Genomic DNA, 25,877 nt, shown 5'->3' on the forward strand with positions numbered 1-25,877 from the left:
CCCAGGCTCTGTCCTTCCACATAGGGCCCAGCTCTCGCCCCTGTGGCTCCAGGGGCACAGAGGGGCCCAGACCCATGCCAGAAGAGCAGGGGATAGGAGCCAGGCAGTGGTCATCTGCGAGGATCCTGTCCTGGTCTCACGCGCCCTCCTGGCTGCTGCCACTCAGGGTCCCTTGCAGATCCCTCGCCTCAGCCCTCTCGTAAGTGTCTCTGCAGGGACTTTCGTCCCCCCTCTGCTCCACATGCTGCCCTCCAGCCCTGGGCCCTCGGCCTGTGTACCAACTGCCTCCTAGATGCCCCACAGTCAACTTCATCCAAACCAAGCCCCCCTGCCGGCTCCCCTTTCCTTCCCCCTGTGGCGGAGCTGGCACCTGAGGACGTGGGGCGCAGGTGCAGAGGGGCTGGGGGAGTGACAGGGGCCTGGGGGCTGAGGATACAGAGATGCTGGGCTGAGGAGAGCCAGTGTGGTTGGCTGCACTGGACACAGAAGCAAACTGATGAGTAAGTAAGGGAACAGGCTGAGAAAATAAGTTAAGGAGAAAGGGAGCCGAAGGCCTCACGGGACAAGATATTTAGAAACATGGAAAAAAAGTTAGAAAGAATCCTGAGGTACCGAATTGGAGGTATTGGTATGAACTCATGGTTTTATAAAACACACACACACACACACACACACACACACACACACACACACACACAGAGCTACAGGAATAGCATAGGTACATAGGTCTCCATGTAATATATGCATAGCTATACTTTCTAGTTCTGTCCAATGAGAGGGCCTGGAAGCAGTGACACTCCAGTAGCAATGAGTCCCTCAGCTTTCGCTTTCTACACACTCTCCTCCTCTAAAAGGAACAGGGGTCCTTGGAGATCTGGCTGATTCCAAGGCAGGGAAAGCACAAGCTGAGTCTGAAACATCTTTACTGCCGGACGGTAAGAGAATGCTCAATGAGTGACGGAGCCATGTCAAAAGGACACAGGGGCCAAGCTGATGTGGCGCACACTGGCTGAAGTGGGGACGATCTGAGCACCGAACTACGTCATGTTAGGAATGGATTACAAGCCAGTGAGGAATCTGTGAGTTCACACTGACATAAATGCATAGATATATAGATACATGCCAACATGTGGGAGAAGGGAAAGTTCTCTCACACTAGAATGCTAATAAATGTAGGAGGGATGACAGAAATAGAGAACACGGCTTGGCAACAGTTGTAGAGGTGGCTAATTTGGTGGCTGTCAGCGAGTGGATGGCAGTTTGATGGGGAGCAGGGTGTTGGTGCACACTGGAATACATCCCCATGAAATCCTAATCAATTGCAGAGGGAAAGTGGTGAATTAAGGTGGAGGAACCAGTGATGGACCAGGGCAATACCCTGTGCCTCCTGACGGGGGCGCAGAAGAGCAGACGTGGAGCGTGGTTTTCCTGCCAAGAACACAGGCCCTGAATCTGGTCACCAGGAAACACCAGACGCAGCTGAGGGTCATCTTACAGAACTTAGGGACGGCCGAGGGCAGGACAGGAGAGGCAGGGGAAGAGCCAGGAACTGCTCCAGATGAAGGATTCTGGAGACATGACCACTAAACACAACATGGAGAGGAAAGGGATGCTGTCGGAAGAGTTGGTGGAATTTAGCAGGTGATGTAAAGGCACACAAGCACGCCACACGCGCGGGAAAGCATGACGGCGCGAATGCTGTAAGACATCTGCAATGGGGGAATCTGGATGAAGACAATACGGAAGCTCTTTGTTCTGCCTGGCGGTGTTTCTGAAAGTTTGAAATGGTTTCAAAATAAGTGGTTAAAAATAAAGGAATGACATCCCCAAGTCCGTCCCCCTCCCCCCTTGCGGGGGACTGGCCCTCCCCCCACTCCTAAATCCCACCTCCTCTCCAGCGGCTCCCATCCTGTGTCTCCGGCCCAGGCTACACTCTGTGCTCCAGATTTGTGGCTCCAACCTAGTCAGCGCCTTCACCAGGACGACTCATGAGCGTCTCAGACTGACAAGGACAGCTGGGACCCCCGCCTCCGCCAGCCCCTCCCCCAAGTTTCTCCCAGATCCGAAAACAATGCCATCTCTGCCCGAGTGGCCCGAACCCTTGGAGTCGTCCGGGAAGCCTCCTTCTCCCTCGCCTCCCTCTCCAAAGCGTGCTCTCAATTTCTCTCTTCCTTGCCCGCCTCTCCTGCTGCCCCTGGTTCCAGGCTCTACCATGCCTGGCTAGGTCTCCGCTCCGCTGCCGCCCTCCACTTGGCCTTCCCACGGCAGAGGGCGGATGCGGCTGCCCCCGGCTCAGCGCGGGCCAGTGCTTCCCAGCGCGCCCAGGGCAGCACCGGGGCCAGCAAGCCCTCACCGGGCCTGCGGATATGCTCACCCGCTGGCTGCCTGCCTTCTCTCCCACGTAACCGTCAGCCCCACTCGTAACCGTCAGCCCCACTAGAACCAGGACTCAGTCAAGTTCACCTCTGAGCCGCCGGGGGCTGTCTCTAAACCCGTCCCCTCTCGATGGGGGCCGGTCAAGTCCCCAGCCTCGTTCACCGGACCTGGCCGCCCTGCCCACGGCCCCGGCGGTGGCCTGGCCTCCCCTGCTCCCTGCAGCGCTGCCCCCGCCCCGCCGGGGGGCCCTCAGCCTCCCGGACACCTTCACCCTCCTCCTCCTCCGCCCTCAGCTCCCACATGCCTCCGCTGGGAAGGCTTCTCGAGCCACACGGACTGGTCCCATGCCCCTCACACCCCTCGGCTGGGGCCTTGCTGGCCTGTGCTCTCCCCGTCCCGCCCCTCCTCGGGACCGCGGGCAGGTCACAGGTATACTCGGTCCCGGCCCCAGGGGAGTGCTCTTTCATGACACCCATCACGTCTAAGTGCTACGGCACTTCTCCCCAGCAGGCCTCCTTGTCTCCCTGTCCCGGCCCGACATGTCTGTCTCCCGTGGGCTCTTTACCTGGGCCCACACGGAAGGAAGGACAGAGAAAGTCTGCAGGGCGACACTGGAGTGGCTGAGGGCAGGGACTCACCGCATTTGCCGTCCTGCAGCACCTGGCCTGTGCCACACATCCCCTGGCCCTCTAGGGCCTTGGCCGGCCGCTGGGCCACCTCGTACTCAGTGCCTGCGACCTGGACGGAGAAGTGCTGCCGGCTGACGGACTTGCGCAGAGTCTTGACGGCGGCCTGCAGGCTCTGCTCCACTCGCTTCCGCACGCACTCGGCCTCGCAGGTGTCTGCAGGGGCGGGCGAGACAGAGCTCGCGACCCCCCGCCCCGCCGCCGCGAGCCGTCTCTCCACCAGGCTGCCTTGCCAGGCGCCGTGCTGGGCCGGGCCCCTGCTCCGAGCCTTCCCGCATTGGCCCTGGGCCGAGGTGCCCTTGCTGCGAATGTCTGATAGCAGGAGACCGAGGCTCCGAGAGGTATGAGCTGCTCAAGGGCCCCGCAGCAGATCTGAGTAGAAGCCCGGCCTCTGCCACTGCAACACGTCCCCTGCCCAGGGCACAGCTCACTCACGGGGGCCCCGGCTGCTGCTCAAACACCCTTGAGGCTGCCACTGCCTCCAAGACAACATCCAGCTCTGCCGCCTTGAATCCCAGGCCCCTCGTGGTCCAGCCCCCGCCCGCCTCACTAGCTCTAACCCCCAGCATCCGACACTCACCGTGAACTCTGCCTTCCGGCCGCCCTGCCCTCCTCACCGCTTCCGGAACACACCCTGCTCTCTCTGACCTCTGGGCCTTTGCCTGTTCTGTTCGCTCTGCCTGAACGCCATCCCTGCCACCAGTTCCACTTGGTGAACTTTGTTTTCAAGTCCCGATTCAAATGGCACCTCTCTGGGGGAGAGTCCGGGCCCCTCTCTAGGGGAGGGCCCTCGGCGCTGTGCCCTGTTCGTTCTCACGCGCCCACCGTCCGGCGTCTCCCTTGGCTGGCCGTGCCGCCAGTGCGGGGACAAGGGTCTGTCCCCTCTTTCCACAGCGTCCAGGGCCAGGCACACACAGCACACACTTGCTGACAGATCTCTGCTCCTCTGTCACAACTCAACTCTCATCTACAGCCCAGAGAGAACTGCTGGTATGAAACACCAGCCAGCATCCCACAAGGCCCCTGCTGGAACCTGGGAAAGACAGGTCCTTGGCTCAACGGTCCTGGGGAGGCTGCAGGCATGAGCCCTTCCAGGCCCTGGTGAGGGCGTGGAGCAGTGGGGAGAGGCCTGTGGCTGTCACTGCAGGCCCCAGCCCTGCTCCTCTCGCGGCCCCGGGCTTCCTCTTCCACCCTGGGCTGGGCAGCTGCTCTGAGGGCCCGGCCCTGAGCCCTGCCAGTTCCCCCGCTTGCCTGGCTGGCCTACACCTCCGGTAGCCGTGGCTTGGGTGGCAGCCTGGCTTCATGCCCAGCAGACCTCCCAGTCCACTGTCCTCGCTGAGGCCCTCCGCACCCCTTGAGGGGTCTCCTCACCCACCTGAGGCCTCTTCCATCTTTGTCTCAACCTCGAACTCTGCTGTGATGTGGGTCACCTCCTTGGATGGGGACTTTCGGCCACGGCGCCTCTTCTTGGAGGAGTCACACTTGAGGGTCACAAAGGTCACGTGGCAGTTTTCTGGACAAGGAAGGGGCCACTGTGGCAAAGGTGGCACGGGGCGGGGAGCACGGTCCTACCTCACCCTGCACACAGACGGCTGGTGGCCAGGGTCCTGCCTTGCCTAAGAGTCCATGTGCAGACGGGGAAACTGAGGCTGGAGAAGGCCAGGTCTCAGGAGGGGCCGGGGGGGCTGAGCCACGCCCTGCACCCAGCCCTCCCGAGGCCATCACACCGCTGCACGTGAGGCACTTCGTGCGCCTTCCGTAGCAAAGCTGTGCAGCTCCAGCTCAGGGCCACTCGGCCCAGGTGAGGCCCGCTGGGGCCGAGGTTTGTCAGATTTGAGGAGGAATCCTAAGGTGTCTGGGAATCTTCGTGGAAACAGAGCTGGCATGCTTTCCTCTGGTCCTTTTCCCCAGCCTCTCCCCCAGCCTGGAACACCCTTCTGGGCCACCCTCATTCTAGAGAGAGCCGCTGAGGGAGCCCGGGATTCCTCCCATTTGGACACAATCAGGCTGTGCAGAAAGTTCTTGCTCCGGGGGAGCTCATTTAACCCCGAGGGAGGCGGGCCGACGGACCCCAGGGATGCTTTTCCACTCAAGTGCTGGTTTTCTTCCCCAGGGACACCACCACTGTGTATGGTCCACCAGGCGTGGCTCCTGGGGCTAAGGGACCACGGTGGTGAGGACGAAGAGAGGCCCTACCCCTGGGCTCCCAGCCCCACTGGACCCTGGGCTCCCAGCCCCCAGGCATGGGGACCTCCCCCCACCCCCCGTGTGGGTTGGTCCCAGGGCGGCCCACTCACCCAGCAGCAACTGCCTCAGGGCCTCCTTTGCCGGCTCCCGGCTTCGGGGCCGGAGGTGGCACTTGGCATCTCGAATCTTGAACCGGGCCTTCTGCCTGATGAGGGTGGCGGGGGCACCTGGGGAAAGTCCAAATCCCCCCAGGTGGCGGCCTCTCCTTTGGGCAGGGAGGTGGTGGGGCCGGGGGCTGCGGAGGGAGTGCCTGAGCGTGAGGGGGCTGCCAGGGGGACAAACCCACTGGGAGCCATGGGTGGGGACCTCTGCCGCCTTGTTTCTCTCCCTGAAAAAGGTGCAAGGGTGGACGGTGGGGTCATGCTCGCCCCAGGGGCCATCCAGCCAGAGGTCGGTGGAGGAGGAAGGGCAAGCCTCCTGCCTTCTCCCCCATCACCAGAGCTACTTTATGCGGCTGGTGCTTTCAGGAAAAGGGGCAGCGCAGACGAGAGAGGGAAGCAAGGAAGGGAAGGGGATTTGAAATGATACAGATGCCAGAGCCGCTGATTCCTTCCAAGAGCAAAACAGACCCTTGGACCAAAGAATCCTATAGTCACTGAAGCTTAGAATTACATCGTGTATGTATTAAGCATATCATTGAATCCAGCATCCTGAATAGGAGAAGCTGCCGAAGCACAGCCTCCTGCTGGCAGGGGATCTGGCTGTGTCCTAAAGTGCACGGGGGTGTGTGTGCCTCCAGTATTCCTGGGCTGGGGTGGGGTGGGTGGATGGTCTCCCGGGGGAGCTCTGACTCTGGCAGTTTTTAGAACCTTGTGGCCGCAGTAGATGTGACTCCCTTCACTGAAATGGAATCTGAGACCCATAGACCCATAGCACTTTAGGGTCACTAAACCACTCTGGAACTGTGGCCCAGAGCCGGAAGGGCCCTTCCATGGTCCACTGCCCTTGGGCTGGGACTCAGCTTACAGCCTGCTTGCTTCTGGGTCCTGGCCCTGCTCTTAGCTCCCTGGCACCCTAAGCCATACTGGGCAGGCCCCAGGCCAGAAGGCCTTCCCTGGGCCATGCCCCTCTGCCTCCCCCTGGCCTGGTGCTGGACGGAAAGTCAAGGGGTCCCGCAGGTGCGTGCGGTGTGGACAGGCCAGGGACTACCTGAGCAGCTGGGCCCGGTGCTGGAGCCGGTGCTGTTGCGTTTCTGCAGCATCTTGCCCTGGAGGCCCGGGACACCGCAGCTCAGGCTGTAGCTGTCGTCCGAGTCTGTAGAGAGGCCAGGGCGGAGGTGGGCCTGGGTGCCCCCCGCCTTCCAGCACCCGCACATCCTGGGGGCCTTGGAGGGGTCACTGAATGCGATGAAGGTCAGGACTGACCCTCACGTCAGTCCGTTTCTGCTACACGACTACAGGCTAAGTGGCTGGGCAGGAATGCGTCCGCTGCACTTTTGAGAAGGACACTGCGGCCCCCACAGAACCAGACAGCTGCCCAGGGTCACTCGGTGACCAGGGCTGGGGGTCCTCATTCCTAGGTTGGGCTCCTCTCCTGGAGAACAGCAGGGAGCAGAGGCTGGATCCCAGGGAAGGGAGCCCCGCCCCCCATCCCATCCCGGGGACAGCCTTGGGTTACCTGGCATGAAGAGTGTGTGGGCCAGGCAGGAAAGGGAGCAGCTTTCCACACCGCCCACCTTGCTGCAGGACAGCTGGGCCTGGGGTGAGGCCTTGGCCCGAGAAATGCACTTGCCCGTCTCTGAGGAGAAGGAAGATACAAGAGGGGCTTGAGGGGCCAGGGGTGGCTTTCTGGAGCCGGCAGGGGCCCTGAGCATGGACCAACAGGAACTCCCACCACACGTCCGTCCCCTGGCCAGACCGTCTTGGTGGGAGGGGGCTGGGAGATGGCAGGGTCCGCATCCGTTTGGACGTAGGGGGACGCTGGGCCCAGGGAGCGGTTTGCTCCCTTCTCTCTCCAACACCAGTCCAGGCTCTCTGTGAGAAGGTTCACTCCCTGCGCCCCGATCCAAGGGCAGGGCTGGATCCTCCAGAGCAGGTGTCCCTGCCCATCTGGGGAAAGGAACAGCTGAAAATGGCCATGGGCTTCTTGGCAGTGACTAAGCACGGGAGGGTCACTGGGAAGCCCTCTCTGGGGCAGTCCCCAGACACATCCATTAGGTGTTTGAAGATGCCCAAAACTGAGCTCTTAAGAGTTTCTTATGTGTTTATTTATCTTTTGAGGATTAAAAAATTCCCCAGACTCCTAGGAAAAGACTGACAGTTCTACAGTCAAGGTAAACATGAGTACTGATCGTATAGAATTGTCTGATTGATCAGTGACACCTGGCTCCGGAAGCATCAGGCTCTGAGTCCATCATCAATGGTGGAGTTGCCCCAGGGAACAGGCTGAAACAGGGGACTTAGCTGGAATAAGAAATTGCAGTGGGGGAACTGCCAGTCTGGATGATCTTCAACATGTGGCTGAAATTTTCAAGGAAGAGTCTTAAAAGGACACAATCTAGAAATGAAAACAAACTCATGGCCCTCCAGATAAAACATCTGGCCCCCAAACAAACTCAAGACCAAAAGTCCTTTGTTCCCAAAGAATCAAGAAACTATGAACAAAAACACCTGCAGATAATACAAACCAAAAGGACCGCTGAAGAACCCGTGTTCTCACTGGTTAAGAAACAGAAGGACAACCATCCACAACCTTCCAAGGGAGACGTTAGCCCCCAGCAGTTCCCTGTACTTCCTCCGACTTCCTAGAGGGGATTGCCAACAACTACAGACGGACAACACAGCTTTCTTGTGCACGCCCGGCCCTGCGCGTGCCCGCACGTCCTCGTGGGGATGTGGAGGATTCAGAGCACTGATGCCTCCTTCCCGCAGCCATTTCTCAGGGTTTTGTTGACAGCGAGCACCTTCTAGGGATGAGGTAACATCTCCCTCCAGACAAGAGCAGCCTGGCTCCTGTTCACTACAAAAGCGAGGGGTGAGTTTCCCAAGCTGGGCGTCCTTCAGCCGGGATGCAAGTTCCCTGTCTGCACATCCTCCTGGGTGGACGGACCTGGGGGGCTGCTTGCTGTGCTGTGAGTTCTGAGGCCCTTGGACTCTGACCCGGGGGTCCCACGAGTCCTGCTGGTGCCCACGGAACAGGGGCAAGCTAGCTTACTCAGCTCGCATGCAGGTGAGATCTGACTCTGCCGTGTAAACCATCCATCCCACCACCTTAGGACATCGAAGCCCTCAGAGAAAAGTGTAGAGTCGCCTAAAAAGCAAGAGGGAAGGCAAATCGACTGGCAGTGAGGAAAAAAAGGGGGAAAAAAGTACATTTGCCTTATTGTAAGCATATCTGGTTGTGAGAGAATATGCAAGAAGATAAGAAGAAGCAAATTTGAAAAGGGTCAGGGATTTGTAAAAGGCTTGAGGGGACATGAACTTGATTTGCTTTGGTTTATTAAAACCACTCAAGTAAAAACCATAATTCAAAAAGAGTCATGTACCACAATGTTCATTGCAGCTCTATTTACAATAGCCAGGACATGGAAGCAACCTAAGTGTCCATCGACAGATGAATGGATAAAGAAGATGTGGCAGGTATATACAATGGAATATTACTCAGCCATAAAAGGAAACTAAACTGAGTTATTTGTAGTGAGGTGGCTGGACCTAGAGTCTGTCATACAGAGTGAAGTAAGTCAGAAAGAGAAAAACAAATACCGTATGCTAACACATATATATGGAATCTAAAAAAAAAAAAAAATCGTCATGATGAACCTAGGGGCAGGACGGGAATAAAGACGCAGACCTACTAGAGAATGGACTTGAGGACACGGGGAGGGGGAAGGGTAAGCTGGGACAAAGTGAGAGAGTGGCATGGACATATATACACTACCAAATATAAAATAGATAGCTAGTGGGATGCAGCCGCATAGCACAGGGAGATCAGCTTGGTGCTTTGTGACCACCTAGAGGGGTGGGATAGGGAGGGTGGGAGGGAGATGCAAGAGGGAGAGGATATGGGGATATACGTATATGATAGCTGATTCACTTTGTTATACAGCAGAAACTAACACACCATTGTAAAGCAATTATACTCCAATAAAGATGTTAAAAAAAAAAAAAGAATAAAAACCACTCAGGTAGTGGGATTTTCTAACAACCCTCAGTTCTTTCCCAAGTTCCAGCCTGTAACTGCTCCTTTGGGATCATTATCAGAAGACAAGCCTCCCTTCTCTAGGTCAAAGGCCCTGCACATATTGTGGGGAGGGATCTCCTCTGCAAATGGAACTGCCAGCTAAAATACACCTACGGGGTTATTGTTAGAAGTCTCAGAAAATTCTTCTACACATGATTCAGATTACAGCTGATGGTAACCTTAATATACCTCTATTATGTATGATCAAAAAACAGAATCCCTGGAGCAAAGTTTCCACGACATCAGCAGAACGATTGGAGGAGAGCCCAGGAAGAGTCCAGACAGTCTTCCCAGATTGCCAGAAATCCTTTCTATTTTTTTTTGGTATCAACATGCAAAGGTTAGGCCAGGCTCTCAGGGGACAAACTCAACAACACGGGGAGCAACCGTGACCAAGGCTTGTCCTTCCTGCCTCAGAGCAATCACAGCCTTGGATAAAGTAGTTGAAAGATCTTCAGATCTTGTACTAGAACCACGTTTAAATCTGAGGGTACCACATGCAGTATGATCCCTCCTGTGACGTGAAAACACCCAGTACTTTTTCTGCTTGTCAGTGAACTAATCATGGTGTCTGGTTCCTTTCTCCTTCTCATACTACCATTGAGCAACTCTCCTACCTCTTCCTCTTTTTTTTTTTTTTTGGCCGCACCACGTGGCTTTTGGGATCTTAGTTCCCGGACCAGGGATTGAACCCGGGCCACAGTCATGAAAGTGCCGAGTCCTAACCATTGGACTGCCAGGGAATTCCCTTTCCTACCCCTTCCTGAAGGAGAGACTCATCTCTGTGTGTATGTACTTCAGAAGTGTTCACATCCAGAACAGATCTTTTGGATGCTCCACACCAAATCCCAACTTAATATTGTTTTGTTGATGAGACTTATCTTAAAAAATGAAGAGATCCTAAAATCCATATGGAAATTCAAGGGAAGTTTGAGGATAGCCAGATCAATCTTGAAATATGAAAAACAAAGTAGGAGGACTCACATTTTATGATTTAAAAACACTATAAAGCTACCGTGGTGTATAGGTATGAGGACAAACAAATAGATCAACGGGACAGAACTGAGAGTCTGGAGACAAATCCATACATTTACGGCCAACTGATTTCAAGAGGATGTCAAGATAATTCTATGGGGAAAAAGAATGGTTTGTTTTCAACAAATGATGCTGTGACACTTGAAGAGCCACATGCAGAAGAGTGAAGTTGGACCCCTATCTCACACATATAAAATTAATTCAAAATGGATCAAAGACCTAAATGTAAGAGCTAAAAATATAAAGCTCTTAGAAGAAAACAGGTGTTATCTTTGGGAACTTAGATTAGGCAATGAACAGTTTCTTAGAAGTGACATAAAAAACACAGGCAACCAAAGGAAAAAAGAGATAAATTGAACTTTACGAAAATTAAAAACTTTTGTGATTCAAAAGACACCATCAAGAAAGTGAAAAGACAACTCACAGAGTGAGAAAAAAATCTTTGCAAATCTTGTATCTAATAAGGGACTTGTATCTAAAACATATAAAGAATTCTTACACCTGAATAATAAAGACAAAGAACCCAATCAAAAAATGGGCAAAGAATCTGAACAGACATTTCTCTAAAGAAGATATACAAATGTACAATAAGCAGATGAAAAGATACTCAACATTATTAGCCATCAGGGAATTACAAATAAAAACCACAATGAGATACCATTTTACACCCAGTAAGATGACTATAATCAAAAAATCAGATAATAACAAGTGCTGGTGAGGATGTGGAGAAACTGGAGCCCTCACACACTGCTAGAGGGAACGTAAAATCGTGCAGCCGCTTTGGAAAACAGTCTGGCAGTTCCTCGAAATTTAAACACAGGGTTACCATATGACCCAGTGATTCCACCCCTAGGTATATACCCAAGAAAACTGTAAACATACGTTCATACAGAAATTTGCGCATGAATATTCATAACAGCATTATTCATAATAGCCAAAAACTAGAAACAACCCAAATGTCCATCGACTGATGAGTGGATAAACAAAATGCGTATAACCACAGAGTGGCATGTAACTCAGCAATAAAGAGGAATGAAGCACTGACACATGCTACAACGTGGGTGAACCCTGAAAACATTATGCTAAACGAAATGTCAGTCACAGAAGGCCACACATTGCATTCCACTTCCATGAAATGTCTGGAATAAGCGAATTCATAAAAGACAAAAGTCGATTATGGTTGCCTAGGACTGGGGGGCTTGAGGGAAAATGGGGAGTGACTGCATGGGGTTTCTTTGGGGAGTAATGAAAATGCTCTAAAGTGGATTGTGGTTGCACAACTCTGTGATTATACTAAAACACACTGAATTGTACACTAAATGGGTGAATTTTGTGGCATGTGAATTATATCTCAAAAAAGCTGTTAATAAGAGCAAAAAACAAAAAGAAGAGGGGCTTCCCTGGTGGCGCAGTGGTTGAGAATCTGCCTGCCAATGCAGGGGACACGGGTTCGAGCCCTGGTCCGGGAAGATCCCACATGCCGCGGAGCAGCTGGGTCCGTGAGCCACAATTACTGAGCCTGCGCGTCTGGAGCCTGTGCTCCGCAACAAGAGAGGCCGTGATAATGAGAGGCCCGTGCACCGCGATGAAGAGTGGCCCCCACTTGCCGCAACTGGAGAAAGCCCTCGCACAGAAACAAAGACCCAACACAGCCGTAAAATAAATAAATAAATAAATAAATTTAAAAAAAATTAAAAAAAAAAAAACAAAAAAAAGAAGAGAGATAGGAGACTTCCCTGGTGGCGCAGGGGTTTAGAATCTGCCTGTCAATGCAGGGGACACGGGTTCGAGCCCTGGTCCGGGAAGATCCCACATGCCGCGGAGCAACTAAGCCCGTGCGCCACAACTACTGAGCCTGCGCTCTAGAGCCTGTGAGCCACAACTTCTGAAGCCGGTGTGCCTACAGCCCATGCTCCGCACCGCAACAGAGTAGCCCCTGCTCGCTGCAACTAGAGAGAAACCACATGCAGCAACGAAGACCCAACGCAGCCAAAAATAATAAAATAAATAAATTAAAAAAAAAAAAAGAAGAGAGATAGTACCAGGCTGGACAGGCAAGAATCCTCCAGGCTGGAATCAATCCCGGAGGGGCTCCAGTTGGCTCTAGGGCCGCACCCGTGGCTCTCTCTAGCATGTTAAATTGCTAAACATAAAAGTAAATACGCACATGAGCGGAAGCATTCAACCTTAGAATGCTTTGAAAACAGAGAGGTTTCCTGCCCATAACGGGAGCACAGAGGCCCACAGCAGAAGAGGTGGAAGCTGGTGGAAATGTTTCCGGATCATCATGTGAAACAGGCTGCTCTGGCCGAAGTCCTGGGGCAAGGACAGAGGGGCCCAAGGGTTCCATCACACACACACTATGTTTGGCTTCCTACTCTGTAAAGGAGCGGGGGGAGCAAGTTGTACAAGCCATAAGGATGATACCTGGTGAAGCCAGAGCGGCCTCCTGGGACCACCAGACCACCTCACCCAGACGTCTGCTAACATCTTTCCTAAGACAACCCATCCTTGTAGGGACAGACTGGCGGTGACATTAGACAACGTTGGTGAGAAGCTTTTCCAGGGTGGCAGAGGAAATGGCCAGTTCGTGGTGTGGCTGTGACCTTCAGAATCCTGGGTAAAGTGTAAAGATGGGATGCGGACTGGAATCAAGCCCTAAGGGACACTTAGAGCATGTCCAGATGTAGTTCATGGGTTATAATTACGCTCCAGTAATAGTACGTTTACTTTCTGGATGAACGGAAGCAGTCTCTTGTTGAAAAAAATAACAGCCCTCATAGGAGCTAAAATATTATTAGATTTTGTGTTCCTTATTTGGGATATTCCAACTTATTTACTTAGTAACATACACATTTTACTGGGAGAGTTATTCATGAATTACTCAGATATATCACAGCCTTTATTACCCCTAATTTTTCTTAAGAAATAAAAATGAATTTTTCAGAACATACTGTAAAGTCACCATTTAGAGATCTTTTTTTAAAATAAATTTATTTATTTTATTTATTTATTTTAGGCTGTGTTGGGTCTTCATTGCTATGCGCGGGCTTTCTCTAGTTGCGGCGAGCAGGGGCTACTCTTTGTTGCGGTGTGCGGGCTTCTCATTGCGGTGGCTTCTCTTGTTGCGGAGCATGGGCTCTAGGTGCGTGGGCTTCAGTAGTTATTGCATGTGAGCTCAGTAGTTGTGGCATGTGGGCTCAGTAGTTGTGGCTCACGGGCTCTAGGGCTCAGGCTCAGTAGTTGTGGCGCATGGGCTTAGTTGCTCCATGGCATGTGGGATCTTCCCGGACCAGGGCTCGAACCCGTGTCCCCTGCATTGGCAGGCGGATTCTTAATCACTGAGCCACCAGGGAAGCCCTAGAGGTCTTAAACTGAGGTTTTTCAGAGAACCCCCACAAGCAGACAGTTCACAGAAATTGACTGTTACCCAAGATTCTCAGAACCGGCCGATGGCTACACAGAATAGAGAGCTTGTGCCTAATACCACTGGAATAAATTCTCCCAGATGTCTGTAACCACTGATTTCCACACACTCTTTTGCATACCTTTGTTCTTCATTCTTCGGGTCACGTTTTCTCACCTTATGCATTTAAGGTTGTACACTTCTGATTTACCCTATCATGTTTCCCTTACAAATAACTCACCTAGATCTAGGCCTTACTAGTGATAACCACCATCCTGATTCTTTTTTTTTTCTTTTTTTAAAATAAATTTATTTATTTATTTTTTGGCTGCGTTGGGTCTTTGTTGCTGTGTGCGGGCTTTCTCTAGTTGCGGCGAGCAGGGGCTACTCTTTGTTGCGGTGCGCGGGCTTCTCATTGCAGTGGCTTCTCTAGTTGCAGAGTACGGGCTCTAGGCGCGTGGGCTTCAGTAGTTGTGGCACGCAGTCTCAGTAGTTGTGGCTCATAGACTCTAGAGCACAGGTTCAGTAGTTGTGGCGCACAGGTTTAGTTGCTCTGCGGCATATGGGATCTTCCCAGATCAGGGCTCGAACCCATGTCCCCTGCATTGGCAGGTGGATTCTTTTCTTTTTTAAAAATTACTTTCTTTTTTTTTTAATTAAAAAAAAATTTTTTTAAAATTTATTTTTACCTATTTATTTATTTATGGCTGTGTTGGGTCTTCGTTTCTGTGCGAGGGCTTTCTCTAGTTGCGGCAAGTGGGGGCCACTCTTCATCGCGGTGCACGGGCCTCTCGCTATCGCGGCCTCTCTTGTTGCGGAGCACAGGCTCCAGACGCGCAGGCTCAGCAATTGTGGCTCACAGGCCTAGTTGCTCCGCGGCATGTGGGATCTTCCCAGACCAGGGCTCGAACCCGTGTCCCCCGCATTAGCAGGCAGACTCTCAACCACTGCGCCACCAGGGAAGCCCGGCAGGTGGATTCTTAACCACTGCACCACCAGGGAAGTCCCTACGATCCTGATTCTTTAAATCGGTTCTCCCAAGCTACTGCTAGGGAAGCCAACATTTTAAAATGTTATAAAGTATGTTACATGAACGTAATTATGATCCTCTTTGTAGGCAATACATAAAAAATGAAAAAGCCCTCCCATCAGGAGAGACCAGTTCAGTTGTCTTGCATTGTATCTGACTGTTCATCACAACACCACCCACAGACAATACACCTACAGCTCCACTGAGGTTGACCCCGTGTCTCACATGGACATCTGATTCATGGGTGCCACCCCAGGACCTCAGCTAACTGCCCTGTGGGTCTCTGAGACTGTAACAAGCGAATGACTCCCCGGTACCCTCGGTGAACGATGCCTCCTTGCAAAGCATCTAACGGCAGAACACCTTCTGAGGGACATAATAATACCTGGTGAAGCAGACGGCGGAGGCTCTTGGCCCCAACCAGAGGGACTGGACAGCTTTAGTGGTCATCAAAAATGTGTCCCTCACTTACGGTGATACAGCGAATAATACAGCCTAGGGCATGGCGTGGGGGGCAGGACAAAGCAGTCTGACTCCCTAGTGCAAGTAGTTACAGATAATAGTACGACCTTGGATCTTCTGGGCAACCAGGGGAGTTTGTGCCCCTGCCGGCACTTCATTCTGAACCTGGATTCACGGTACAGGTGAGGTGGAACAGTCTACTTCAAGGCTGCATGAGACAGCAACCTGCATACTGTGGACTTAGGGAGCAGGTGGGACCGGTTTTCCCGGTCAGCCCTGGGAACCCTTAAATCATGGTTCTAGAGGGCCTTCCAGCACCTTCTAGTAATACCTGCAGTCACACTTGTCTGTCTCATCATTCCACATCTACCGTCTAGAATATCAACTGCTTTCACGTAGTCATAGCCCCAGCAAATGGCTCAGAGACAAAAATGGGATAAGACCTCCCCGACTGACTGTGACCTGATGATCAGACCTCCACCGATGACCCTTCATAGAGGCTGGTTTGGTGGCAGTGGTGAAGAACTGGACAAGCCCTGGTGGCCTCTCCTGCAGCTCTGAGGAGGGATGACCAAAAAGGGGACTGAGAATTAAAAAACAAACAAACAAACATGTCCTCATATCCCTAGAGAAAGCCTGTACCCGATAGCTCTGGTCATCAGTAAATACCAGACCTCACATGACCCTAATAATCAGTGGACACACCTCGGAAAGCCAATCAATCGAGGAGGGCGTGGGCTTGGAAAGTCAGCCAGCTCTGGGCCGGTTCACTCAGCGATCAGGCTTCTGAGGCTGGTGCGAGCCCAGTCTCCCTCAGCGCCCTGCAAAGGCATGCTGCTGAGACCGACATCACCTGCCTTCAACCAGCACAACTCCACATGAGCTCTTCCCCCAAACTCCAGGCAAAACCAGCGGTTTGCTTTGCCCAACAAGACTGCCTGAGCAGCACAGCGATTCTTACTTAAGTAAGCAATAAATTCAGCTGTCGGACCTCGGGTTACTCAGCGATGGTATCCATCCTCTGATACTTTCATCCATTCGTTCAGCAAATCCTTCACTGACTGTCCATGGCTGCCGGGCCTGTTCTAGGTGCTGGGGATACAGCAGTGAGCAAGGCAGGCAAAGAATACCTGCTCGGGTGTGCAGAGCGTGTGTTCAGCGAGGACAGACCGACGACACCCCGCGGCAGCCAGTGGCTGCGATGGGGGGAGACGAGCACGGGAGAGCCGAGAGGCGGGGGCGCGCCGAGGGGGGCCGGCTGCTGCGCCAGGTGTGTGGTCAGGAAGCCCCCCACCCCAAGCAGGCCCCTGCAGGGAGTGACGAGTCCTCTAGGCTAAGAGGAGAGCCCGAGCGTGGCTATGTTGAGGTCGGGGGGCCGCTCCTGTGAGGCCAGGGAGGCTGGCACGGGGTGGGTGGGGGTGAGGGTGGAGGGCAAGCAGGCCGGGCTGTAGCAGCCTTTGGGCCATTCCAGGAACCCAGGCTTCGCTTCTGCGCGACGAGGACTCCCTGGAGGGCTCTGAGCCGAGAGGGATGAGCTCTTAGATCTAGAAGGCTTACTCTCGAGGCCCTGGGGATGCTGGAGCACGGCGGGGCAAGGACCTGAGAGCCGTTCCTGGGACCCAGTAGAGGCCCGGCACACAGCAGGTAGTCAGTATGTTTATGGAACCAGTGAATGTGGACCGTCCAGCACTCAGCCGAGAGGTGCCCCAAGGCCCCAGAGCTCAGCAGCAGAGGGCGCGTGAGCCCTGAGCTCTCTAGGAGGCCCGCCCCTCGCCGGGCCAGTGGCGGGTGTACAAAGACCCAGGCGCTCCCCAGTCCTGGCTCTGCTGCTGCTGCACGCCGTGTAACCACCCCTCCCCTCCCACCAGCTTCCTTGGCAGGACAAGGGGAGCTGGGGCTACTGAGGCCTCCGCGCTCTGCTCCTTCTAAGTGTCAGCTCCTCCTGAGCCCACAGCTCCGGCTGCACACGCTGACCCCCAGGTCTCCACCTCCGTGCTCCCCGTGCCCCCCACCAAGTCCGCTTCTGTGCCTCTGGCTGACACCAAGTGTGCTCTCCCCGCTGCATCCCCTCTTCTTCTGTCAGCCCGCATTCCCATCAGCCGTATCCCAGCAGCAGAGAGCACGGGCCCAGGAGCCCCAGCCATCCAGGCACCAGGGGAGGGGCTGGCACCCAGGCCCTTCTCAGGGGTCCTCGCGATGGCTCGCCCCAGGGCACTCACCCACGCAGTCCTTTCGGTTCCAGTGGAGGCGCCTCCCTGGGGGGCAGACGCATTCGTAGCTGCCCTTGGTGTTGACACAGCCCTGGTCGCAGCTCCCGTTGTTCATGCTGCACTCGTCCACATCTGGAAGCACAGGTAGGCGTAAGGGCAGGAGGGGGGGCTGGACGGTCCAGCCGAGGCCACACCCTTGGGGCTGGCAGGGCAGGACCCACCCAGGACAGGAGGGCCGAGAATCCCCTGACCCTGACCCCAGCCTGATACTGTCACTGGACGCAGACATGTGGTCGCACATGACACACACACGAGCTTGCACACACACAGGGCTCCCGCAGACACCAATACACATCCCTCCCCCAGGAACCTCAGTGGTTTGCTGAACTTGGGCAGCTGAGCCCCGACTTGGGGGAGGGCAGAGAAATGGCACAAAATAAAGCTGCAGTCAGGTCTTGTGGGGCCGGAATGACCAGCACCAGCCCCGGGGTCCTGAGGCTGTATCTTACTGTGGGACTTTGGACGTGCCCTTCTCAGCCAGTTTCCCTCCTGCACAACAGGCACCTGGGCGCAGGAAGTCTCCCCTGAGGCCCCGCCTTCTTTTGGGCCAAAGACCTGTGTGCAGAAGCTGGCACCCAGGTTTTTGGGAGTCCCTCCAGAAGAATCTGCAGCTCACCCCACGAGCCACGCCCCTAGCACCGGCTGTGCCTGAGCCCACCTAAACTTCACAGCTGCCCAGCAGAGGAAGTGTGGTCACCACCAGGTCAAAGGAAAGGGAGAGACACCAGGGACCTCAGGGCCATTCTTGACACCCCCGCCAGCTTCACCCCCCAAGCCTGTACATCCCCATGTCCCACCATCCGTGGCACCTAAATGCATCTAGAACCTTCCCTCTCTCCACATCCCTCCCCACCCTGCCCAGGCTCCAGTAGCTCTCACTCCCATGCCTGGAGCCGTGTCCCCACTGGTGCCCTGGGTTCCACTCTCCTAAACATGTGGCAGCTGGAGGGATCTCGTTACATGAACTTGAGCCCGTCACATCCCCGCATAAACCCTCCAATGGCTTCTCATCGCACTGGGAATAAAGCCACAAGTCCCCGGGGGCTCACGAAGCCCTGTGTCCCCTCTGTCTGCATCTCCCACCGTGTGCCCCTTCCCTCATGGGACTCTAGCCCTACTGGCTGCCTCTCGGTCCCTCTGTGCTCCCTCTGCCTCAGTGCTTTTGCACACGCTGACCCCTCTGGCACGCTTCCCCCATGGTGACCCAAACACTCCTCCTTTAGGAGGCCCCCATTGTCCCCACCCTCTGCCCTTCTCTGTTGTTACCCCCTCCACTGGAATGAACTGTTTGTGGAGCCTCTGTGCAGCCATCCTCCCTTCCGGACTGGGGTTCCCCGGAAACTGCTGTTTCCAGGCCCGTGTCCACAGCCTGGCTGAGGCCTGGCACCCAGTGGATGCTTGCTGCCCATCCCCCCACCCTCCTGCCTTACCCTTGGCTGAGCCCCTCTGCCCACCAGTCCCTCCCAGGCCCGTCAGAGTCAAGGTCAAGGTCGGGGTGTGGGGTGCAGTGCAGGTGGCCGTGCGGCCGGGCGCGTGCCTCTGGGGGGAGGTGGCCCTGGCGGGCGAGCTGCAGACCTCCGCAGTGGGTTGTCCCATAGAGTGTGTAGCCGCGGCGGCACAGGCACTGGAAGCTGCCCGGAGAGTTGATGCAGATGTGGTCACAGGTCCGCTCGAAGGAGCACTCGTCGACGTCTGTGTGGCCACAGGGAGACAGAGTTTGGGAGGAGGCTCAGGGCGTGGTGGACGGCACGACCTGCCCCTCACTCAGCCGCTCAACAGACACCTGTGCCCGACAGTCCTGGGGCCCCAGGCTCAGCGCGCGCACGGCCGACACACAGCAAACGTCAGACTTCGTGTCGCTGCCCAATTTTCCATTTTGTCTCCATTAGCCTCATGTGCCTGGGTGAGAAGCTGCCTCACATCTTTTCTGGAGGTGGGCAGGGTAGAAATATTTTGAGTAGAAGGGATTATTACGAATCTCTGCCATTTTGATATCTCCCATTCCAGCGTGATTAGGGTAGGTATTTAATCCACACCTGCAGGAAACTGACGGGCTTGCCTGAGGAAGGGGCTGAACTGGGACATGAAAACAGACCACTTGAATGCCGACCAAAGTGTGTTCCCCCATCACCCCAAGATGTCTCTGGAGAAAATGGGGAAATCAGCACAGACAGAAAGGGGGATGGGGGTAGGGAAGATGTTACCCATGAGGAATAACAAAGTAGCCTTGATAGGATGTGAACTTTGATTCTGACCACCCTGGCAGCCAGGGTAAAAAGGGAACGAGGGAGGGCCACAGAGTGCTTGGTACTGGAAAGGAGGAAATGAACTACGTGTTTGCAGGAGACAAATCTATCCTGGCCGTAAGTTCTGAGCAAGATGGCCCCCATGGGACAGTTGATGGGGGTCCTGAGGGCAAGGCAGACATTGACCTGCCTCTCCATGGGCACTGTAGTTGGAGTTTATTCTTTGCATACATTTGCTCACATGACTACAGATGCACTCATAACATACGTGTTTGTAATAACACTAGCATGAGGAAGGAATCACTGTGGATGCTCAAAGGAAGATGTGATCCTCCAGGGGGTGGATCTGGGAAGATCTCCTGGTGCTGTGGCACCTGGGCTAGACCCTGAAGGATGGGGCTAGCCTGGAATGAAGGAATGAGAGTGGGGGAAGGGCACTCCGGGCAAAGGCTAGGAGGTGGCAGCACTGGATCCTCAGGGATTGTGTGGAGCTCAGGGGGCCTGGGGAGGTGTCTGGGGTCCCCATCCCAAGGGCCCTGAGTGCCTGCTGGAGCTGGGGACCCAGGGGCTGTGCTGGAGCGGGGGCGGGCCAGAGTCCCAGGGCCTTGCAGAGCTGAGTCAGGAAGAGGGCGGAGGAGACTCAGCCAGAGCCCGGAGCAGTCCTGCCATCGCCTCCTCCGCGGCCGCTGCTGCCCGCCCCTCTCACAGGGCAGCTGGGGATGCAAAGTCAAGGGCCCTCCCTCAGCCCTCCACAGAACGCGGCAAGGCAGACGGAGAAACAAAGTCAAAGTGCAGAGGAGCCTTGATCGGAGCCTGGACAGATGCCGTGCTCCCAGTGGGCCCCTGTGCCCTGAGAGGAAGACAGGGCCAGGTCGCCCAAGCAGGGAGGCAGAGGCCGAGCCCAGGGAGGGGAAGCGATGGGCTCAGGTCACATGCTGAGCCCCAGGACAGGCTGGCCCTGGACCCTCCCTTACCAGCCTCTGCTCTCGCCTTCCTCGGGGCCCTCAGGGCCTCGTGCTGCCCCAGGCCAGCCTCTGAGCAGCGCTACGAGGCAGATGCTGCAACCGCGAGCCAGATGCGGCCCGGTGCAGCCTGTGGCTCCTGGGACCTCGTGGAGATGAAATGACGGGACGGCAACAGGGTAACAGCGATGGAACTGAGCCAGCCCCCACCCCCCCGGCCCCTCCCTCTGCATGTTTCCCCAAGGCCAGCTCCTTCTCAATGGCCTCATCTAGCTCCACAGGGCTCCTTGTGGTTCCTCAAATCCCCTCAGCCCAACAGCGCCACTTCCTGGTTGGGTTTACCTCCCTGGCTCCTCCTGGAAGATGCCTATTCATCCTTCAAGCGCTTCACCAGTGTCTCCTCCCCCAGAGCCTTCCCTGACCCGTCTCTCCACTGCCCATCCTCTGGGCTCTCACTGCATCCGGGACGTCTGCGGGACTTGTCCCGGGCTGTGATGCTCGGCTTCTGCCCAGGTCTCTCTTCCCATTACCCCAGCTCCTGGCAGGTGCCCAGGGACCCTGAGGAAGGGCTGCTGGAGCACGCCTGCCATGTGCTACGGCTTCCACCAGGTGGCAGCATCCACCTGGCCTCTGAAGCCACTGACGGTGGCCAGGGAGGCCCCCTCTGGAGGGAGCAGCGGCTCTGCTATCTACTTGCTGGGCCACCTGGACACGGCCAACCCCTCCCTGGGCCTCAGTTCCCGTCTATAGCAGGGAGGGGGGGGGGGCTGGATGGCTTCTCAGGGCCCCTAGAATCATAAAGGACGGGAAGACAGGAGGGCAAGCGCACAGGCTAGGGACACAGAAACTACCCCCGGCCCCTCAGGCCCGGCCCAGCCGGTGGACAAGCCCACCCCAGGCTCACCTACCCTCCCGGGAGCCTGTGTGGCCCGAGGGGGCGGGACCCCACGAGGACGAGGGCGGCTCACCTTGGCACGTCCGCTCGTCGGTCAGCAGCTTGTACCCCTTCCGGCAGCCGCACTCGAAGCTGCCCACGGTGTTGCGGCAGAAGTGGTCGCAGCCTCCGTTGTTGACCAGGCACTCGTTGATGTCTGCGGAGCCGAGCGGCAGGAGGAGGCGAAGAGAGTGGGCTGGGCCGCGCTGCCCGGGCCGCCTCGGGTCCCCCGGCTGAGCCCAGGAAGGGGGGCTGGCTCACAGCCGTGGGGGTGGGAGGACGGGAGACAGCGCTGCCCCCAGGACTTGGCGAGCCTGGCGTTTGTGCACCGAAGGGAAGGGAACTGGTGTCTGCGGTGCCGGGCCAGACAACAGGGACCGTGACGCTCCCACGCCCTTTCGTCCCCGGGGAGGTGCCAGGGAGGCAGGGGGGCCGGGAGCAGGGGGCTGTGACTCTGGGCTGGGCGAGCTACTGGACCCCTGGGGCCTCGGCTCCCTGTCTGTTAAAATAAGGATCAGAGGCGCCCCTACTTGGAAGGACATCATGAGAATGAAATGAAATAACATCCCTAAGGCGCCGGGGCTCAGTCAGTGCCCAAACAACTCTTTAAAAAGTAGGTTTATTGCTCCTTTTTTACTGACGGGGAGACCGAGGCTGGGAAGGTAACTGGCTCCAGGTGCTGCGGCTGGTGGCGGGAAGCGGGCGTTCCTGGGCCGCCTCCCTTCCCAGCCTGGTTCCTCCCGCTCGCCCTTCCCCATGCCTGCCAGTGAGTTTGAGCTGTTTCTTCACTCAGCGTGTCACGAGTTGCGGCTGCACCCTGAAGGCCCCCCAGCGCGACCCCCCCAAGCATCCCTGCCGGTTGGCCTCGGTTTGCACACCTATAGTGATGGGAGCTTCTTCCCTCGCGAGCTCCCCCCGACCCCCATGAGCTCCCTCCCACCCTCCTTGCCCTGCTCCCCTGGGCTTGCCCCCCGGGCTCCCGGTCCACCTGGCGGACTGAGTTGTCAGAGACCCTGTCCCTGAGGTACCTCTTCTCACTCCAAAGTTCCTCTTGGGCTCCGGCCCCCGGGCCCCCCATGCTGCTCACCCCCCAGCCCCCCAGACCTAGCCCAGCAATTGGAAACAGAAGTAGGAGGTGACATCCAGGAAGGTGTCCCCACCCTGATCGGAGGAGGACACGAAAGGAAGCAGTGAAAGAGGCATCCCCCCGCCCCCCGGCAGAGAGAGAGCTTTCCGTGCTGGTCACTGGCCACATCGTAACAGAGCTGCTGACTCAGACCCCAGCACCCGCTGAGCCTGGCCTGAGTGTGAGGCCCGGACACCCCTGTCCCGTGTAACTGGCACCACCAGTTGTCAAGGTCAATCTGTCCCCATTTCCCCGAGCCCCGGGGAGACTTGGTCCTATTGCAGAGACTCCGGTCTCAGGCCCAGCCTCTCACCACGCTGCTCCCAGCTCTCTTCCTCAGACCGAACAGGCTGGACTTGACACCTGCTGAAAAGTCCTATGGCAGCACCCCCACAGAATGCTCCTCACCCCAGAACAAACCCCCAAACATCAGGAGAGCAGCGGGGGCATTAAAGAGAGCAAGGCTGAGACCCCTGGGTGGGCAACTCTCGGAGCGTTTGCGAGGGGAACGGGCACAGCAAGTCGGGCATGGACAGACCCAGAGCTGCTTTCCTGTGGAGGCCCGGGTGGGGCTGGGCTCTGGGGAACACAGGACACCCAGGGGGTGTGCCTGCCACCTCCTTGCCCTTGGCCAGCCTCCCCGAGGTACCTCTGCCCCAAGGACCCATTCTGTTTGTGTATGCTGGCGATTTGGGCGCCAGGAAGATGGGAAGGGCGGGGAACCCGAGGGGGCCCCACTAAGGGAGGCCGCTAGGGTGTGTGTGACCCTGGCTCCGCTGCTCATGGGCTGGGCCTTCACCTCTCTGCACACAGGAGGTGCTCTACGTGTGCACCAAAATGACGGCTAAAAACAAGAGACCGCTCAGCACTGGGAACTCTGCACGCGCTCCGAAGCCTGTGTTTCAGGAACAAGGCGGCCTAAGGAGGAGCCCACGCCCCAGAGGAAGCAGTAGGACCCTCTGGGGGTCACGGCACCTGCTGGGCATCACCTCGTGCCGGCGACCAGGCCAAGCACTTGCTGGCAAGGTCTCGTGTGATGGTCAAAACAACCCGAGGCCAGATCTCCCACTTTCCAGGGGAGGTCACAGCTCCACGCAGGAGGCCGACGTGAGCCCGGCCCCAGGTGTCTCCAAAGACGGCCCCGCCAGTGCAGCACGCTGGCCCTGCGGCCTGCAGAGGAAGCAGACCTCAAGTGCAGCGAGGGCCTGTCCAGGACAGAGGCTGGGGCTCTCCGTCGCCCCCTCCCCTGGGGGTTACAGGAAGATGAGGGAGATTCTGGCTAAAAGCCTCTGACAGGAGAACGGAGGCCCCTCTCAGCGTGACCCTGGGCAGGGCAAGGCACCTCTCTGAGCCTCAGGCTCCCCATCTGCAAACTGGGCTGCTAGCAGGTACCTCTCCAGCATCATTCACTACGACTGAATGTGCAGATGGGGCTTGCCTCCTTGGGAATGCCTCAGGCCTTCTGGAACCCCCTAATCCCATCCCCTACCCCATTTGGGCCTGTCGGCTAAGGGGCTGTCACAGCAACTAGACAAGAGGTGCGAGGCGTTGTTTGCTTGAGGCCCAGGCTGGTGTAGCGGGCTGCCTGGGGGTCAGAGTGGGGGAGGCCCCATCCCAGGCTCTAGCCTCAGCTATAGTGAGGGGGCAGTGGGCTTGCACAGCCCCTCGACCTTCATTCTGATGAGCCTCTGCCCCCTCTCCACCTCCCACCCCTCCAAGACCCCCCTCCTTCTCTACTGTGCTCCCACCGGGCCCCGCCAGCGGCCAGCAGCCCCCCTACCTGGTTACAGAGGCTCACAGTCTCCCCTCCGCAGCCTGGCCTGGCGGCCCTGCCCTCCTCTTCTCTGCACGCTTGGATCCTGCCTCGGCAGCCCTCACCCCACCCTGCCCGGGGAACAAGCACCCCCCTGGAAAGCCTTCCCTGACGTTCTCTCCAGAGTTAGCTGCTCCCCTGTCATGGGACCTGCCCTCAGGGGGATGACAGACGGGGCATCTGGCTCCCACCTGGAGCCCCAGGGCCCAGCATGAGGCCTGCACAGAAGGATGGGGCACTGAACGAATGGATGAATGAATGAGTGAATAAGTGAGTTGGGGGGCTGAGAGAAGGTTAGTGGAGCATTCAATGTTTGAACATCAGTGCGTGTTGGGGGGAACGGTGAGGGGTGAGCCATAGGAACACGCAGTAGGTTGATGTTCCTGTCCTCCTCTGCCCATCCCACTGAGGGGGCACAGCCTGGCAACCCAGGGGCCACGTGGATGAGGGTTTTGGGTGGGAGCAGAGGGAGGGCCTGTGGGAGTGGGCTGGCATCACCCTGGAGCAGCCTAGTGGGGAGGGCAAGCTGCTGGGCTGGGCTGGCCGGGCAGAGGCCAGGTGAGGGAAGAGGGCAAACAGGTGGGGTTGGGGGCGGTTCTCCAACCGCCAACTCCAACACCAGACTGTTTTGGCAGGTGCTGGGAGGAGGGGCTGGTGTCCCTGAGGAAATCCAGGCTCCGGCTCTGGGAGTTAAGGCCCCAGACCTCCCTCCTCTCAGAAGGGCCAATTAGCAAGGTGCCCGCTTCCCAATATCAAGCAGGACAGCGCCAAACAGGGAACCTTGAGACTGGACTGTCCACACTGTTGAGACAAAGCAAGGGCTTGGGGCAAATCCTGCAGAGCCCCCCATGGCCCTGATGTTTTAAGGCAGGCCTCCACCTGCCCACGTGATCCCCGTCCGTCCTGGGTTTTCAGCTCTGGATTTTCCGAGACCTCCAGCCATTGGTCTTGCTTAGCAATGACCTTCTGGCTTCCAGAAAACACTGAACCTTTGATATCCTCCTCTGGGCCCCACCAAGACCAGGGCGTACACACTGACCGAGGAGCCAGAACCCTAGGGCCAGGGCCTCGGTTTGTAGGGGATCCCCAGCTGGCTCGGCCCCCA

At 56.5% G+C, this 25,877-nt stretch overlaps 1 protein-coding gene across 1 annotated transcript in view; it reads right to left on the reverse strand.

Annotated features, from left to right (window-relative positions):
- SCUBE1 (signal peptide, CUB domain and EGF like domain containing 1) overlaps positions 1-25,877 on the reverse strand; it is a 134,925-nt gene that overhangs the window by 10,967 nt on the left and 98,081 nt on the right. The window contains exons 9-16 of the mRNA XM_059934890.1: positions 21,868-21,990; positions 19,267-19,383; positions 17,641-17,763; positions 6,927-7,046; positions 6,459-6,563; positions 5,360-5,476; positions 4,438-4,575; positions 3,015-3,218 (exon numbers count right to left, since the gene is read on the reverse strand). Coding sequence (XP_059790873.1) covers positions 3,015-3,218; positions 4,438-4,575; positions 5,360-5,476; positions 6,459-6,563; positions 6,927-7,046; positions 17,641-17,763; positions 19,267-19,383; positions 21,868-21,990 — 1,047 coding nt within the window. The remainder of the gene's footprint in view (positions 1-3,014; positions 3,219-4,437; positions 4,576-5,359; positions 5,477-6,458; positions 6,564-6,926; positions 7,047-17,640; positions 17,764-19,266; positions 19,384-21,867; positions 21,991-25,877) is intronic.

Source organism: Balaenoptera ricei, chromosome 10 (genome assembly GCF_028023285.1).
Source record: "Balaenoptera ricei isolate mBalRic1 chromosome 10, mBalRic1.hap2, whole genome shotgun sequence".
Taxonomy (NCBI): Eukaryota; Metazoa; Chordata; class Mammalia; order Artiodactyla; family Balaenopteridae; genus Balaenoptera; species Balaenoptera ricei.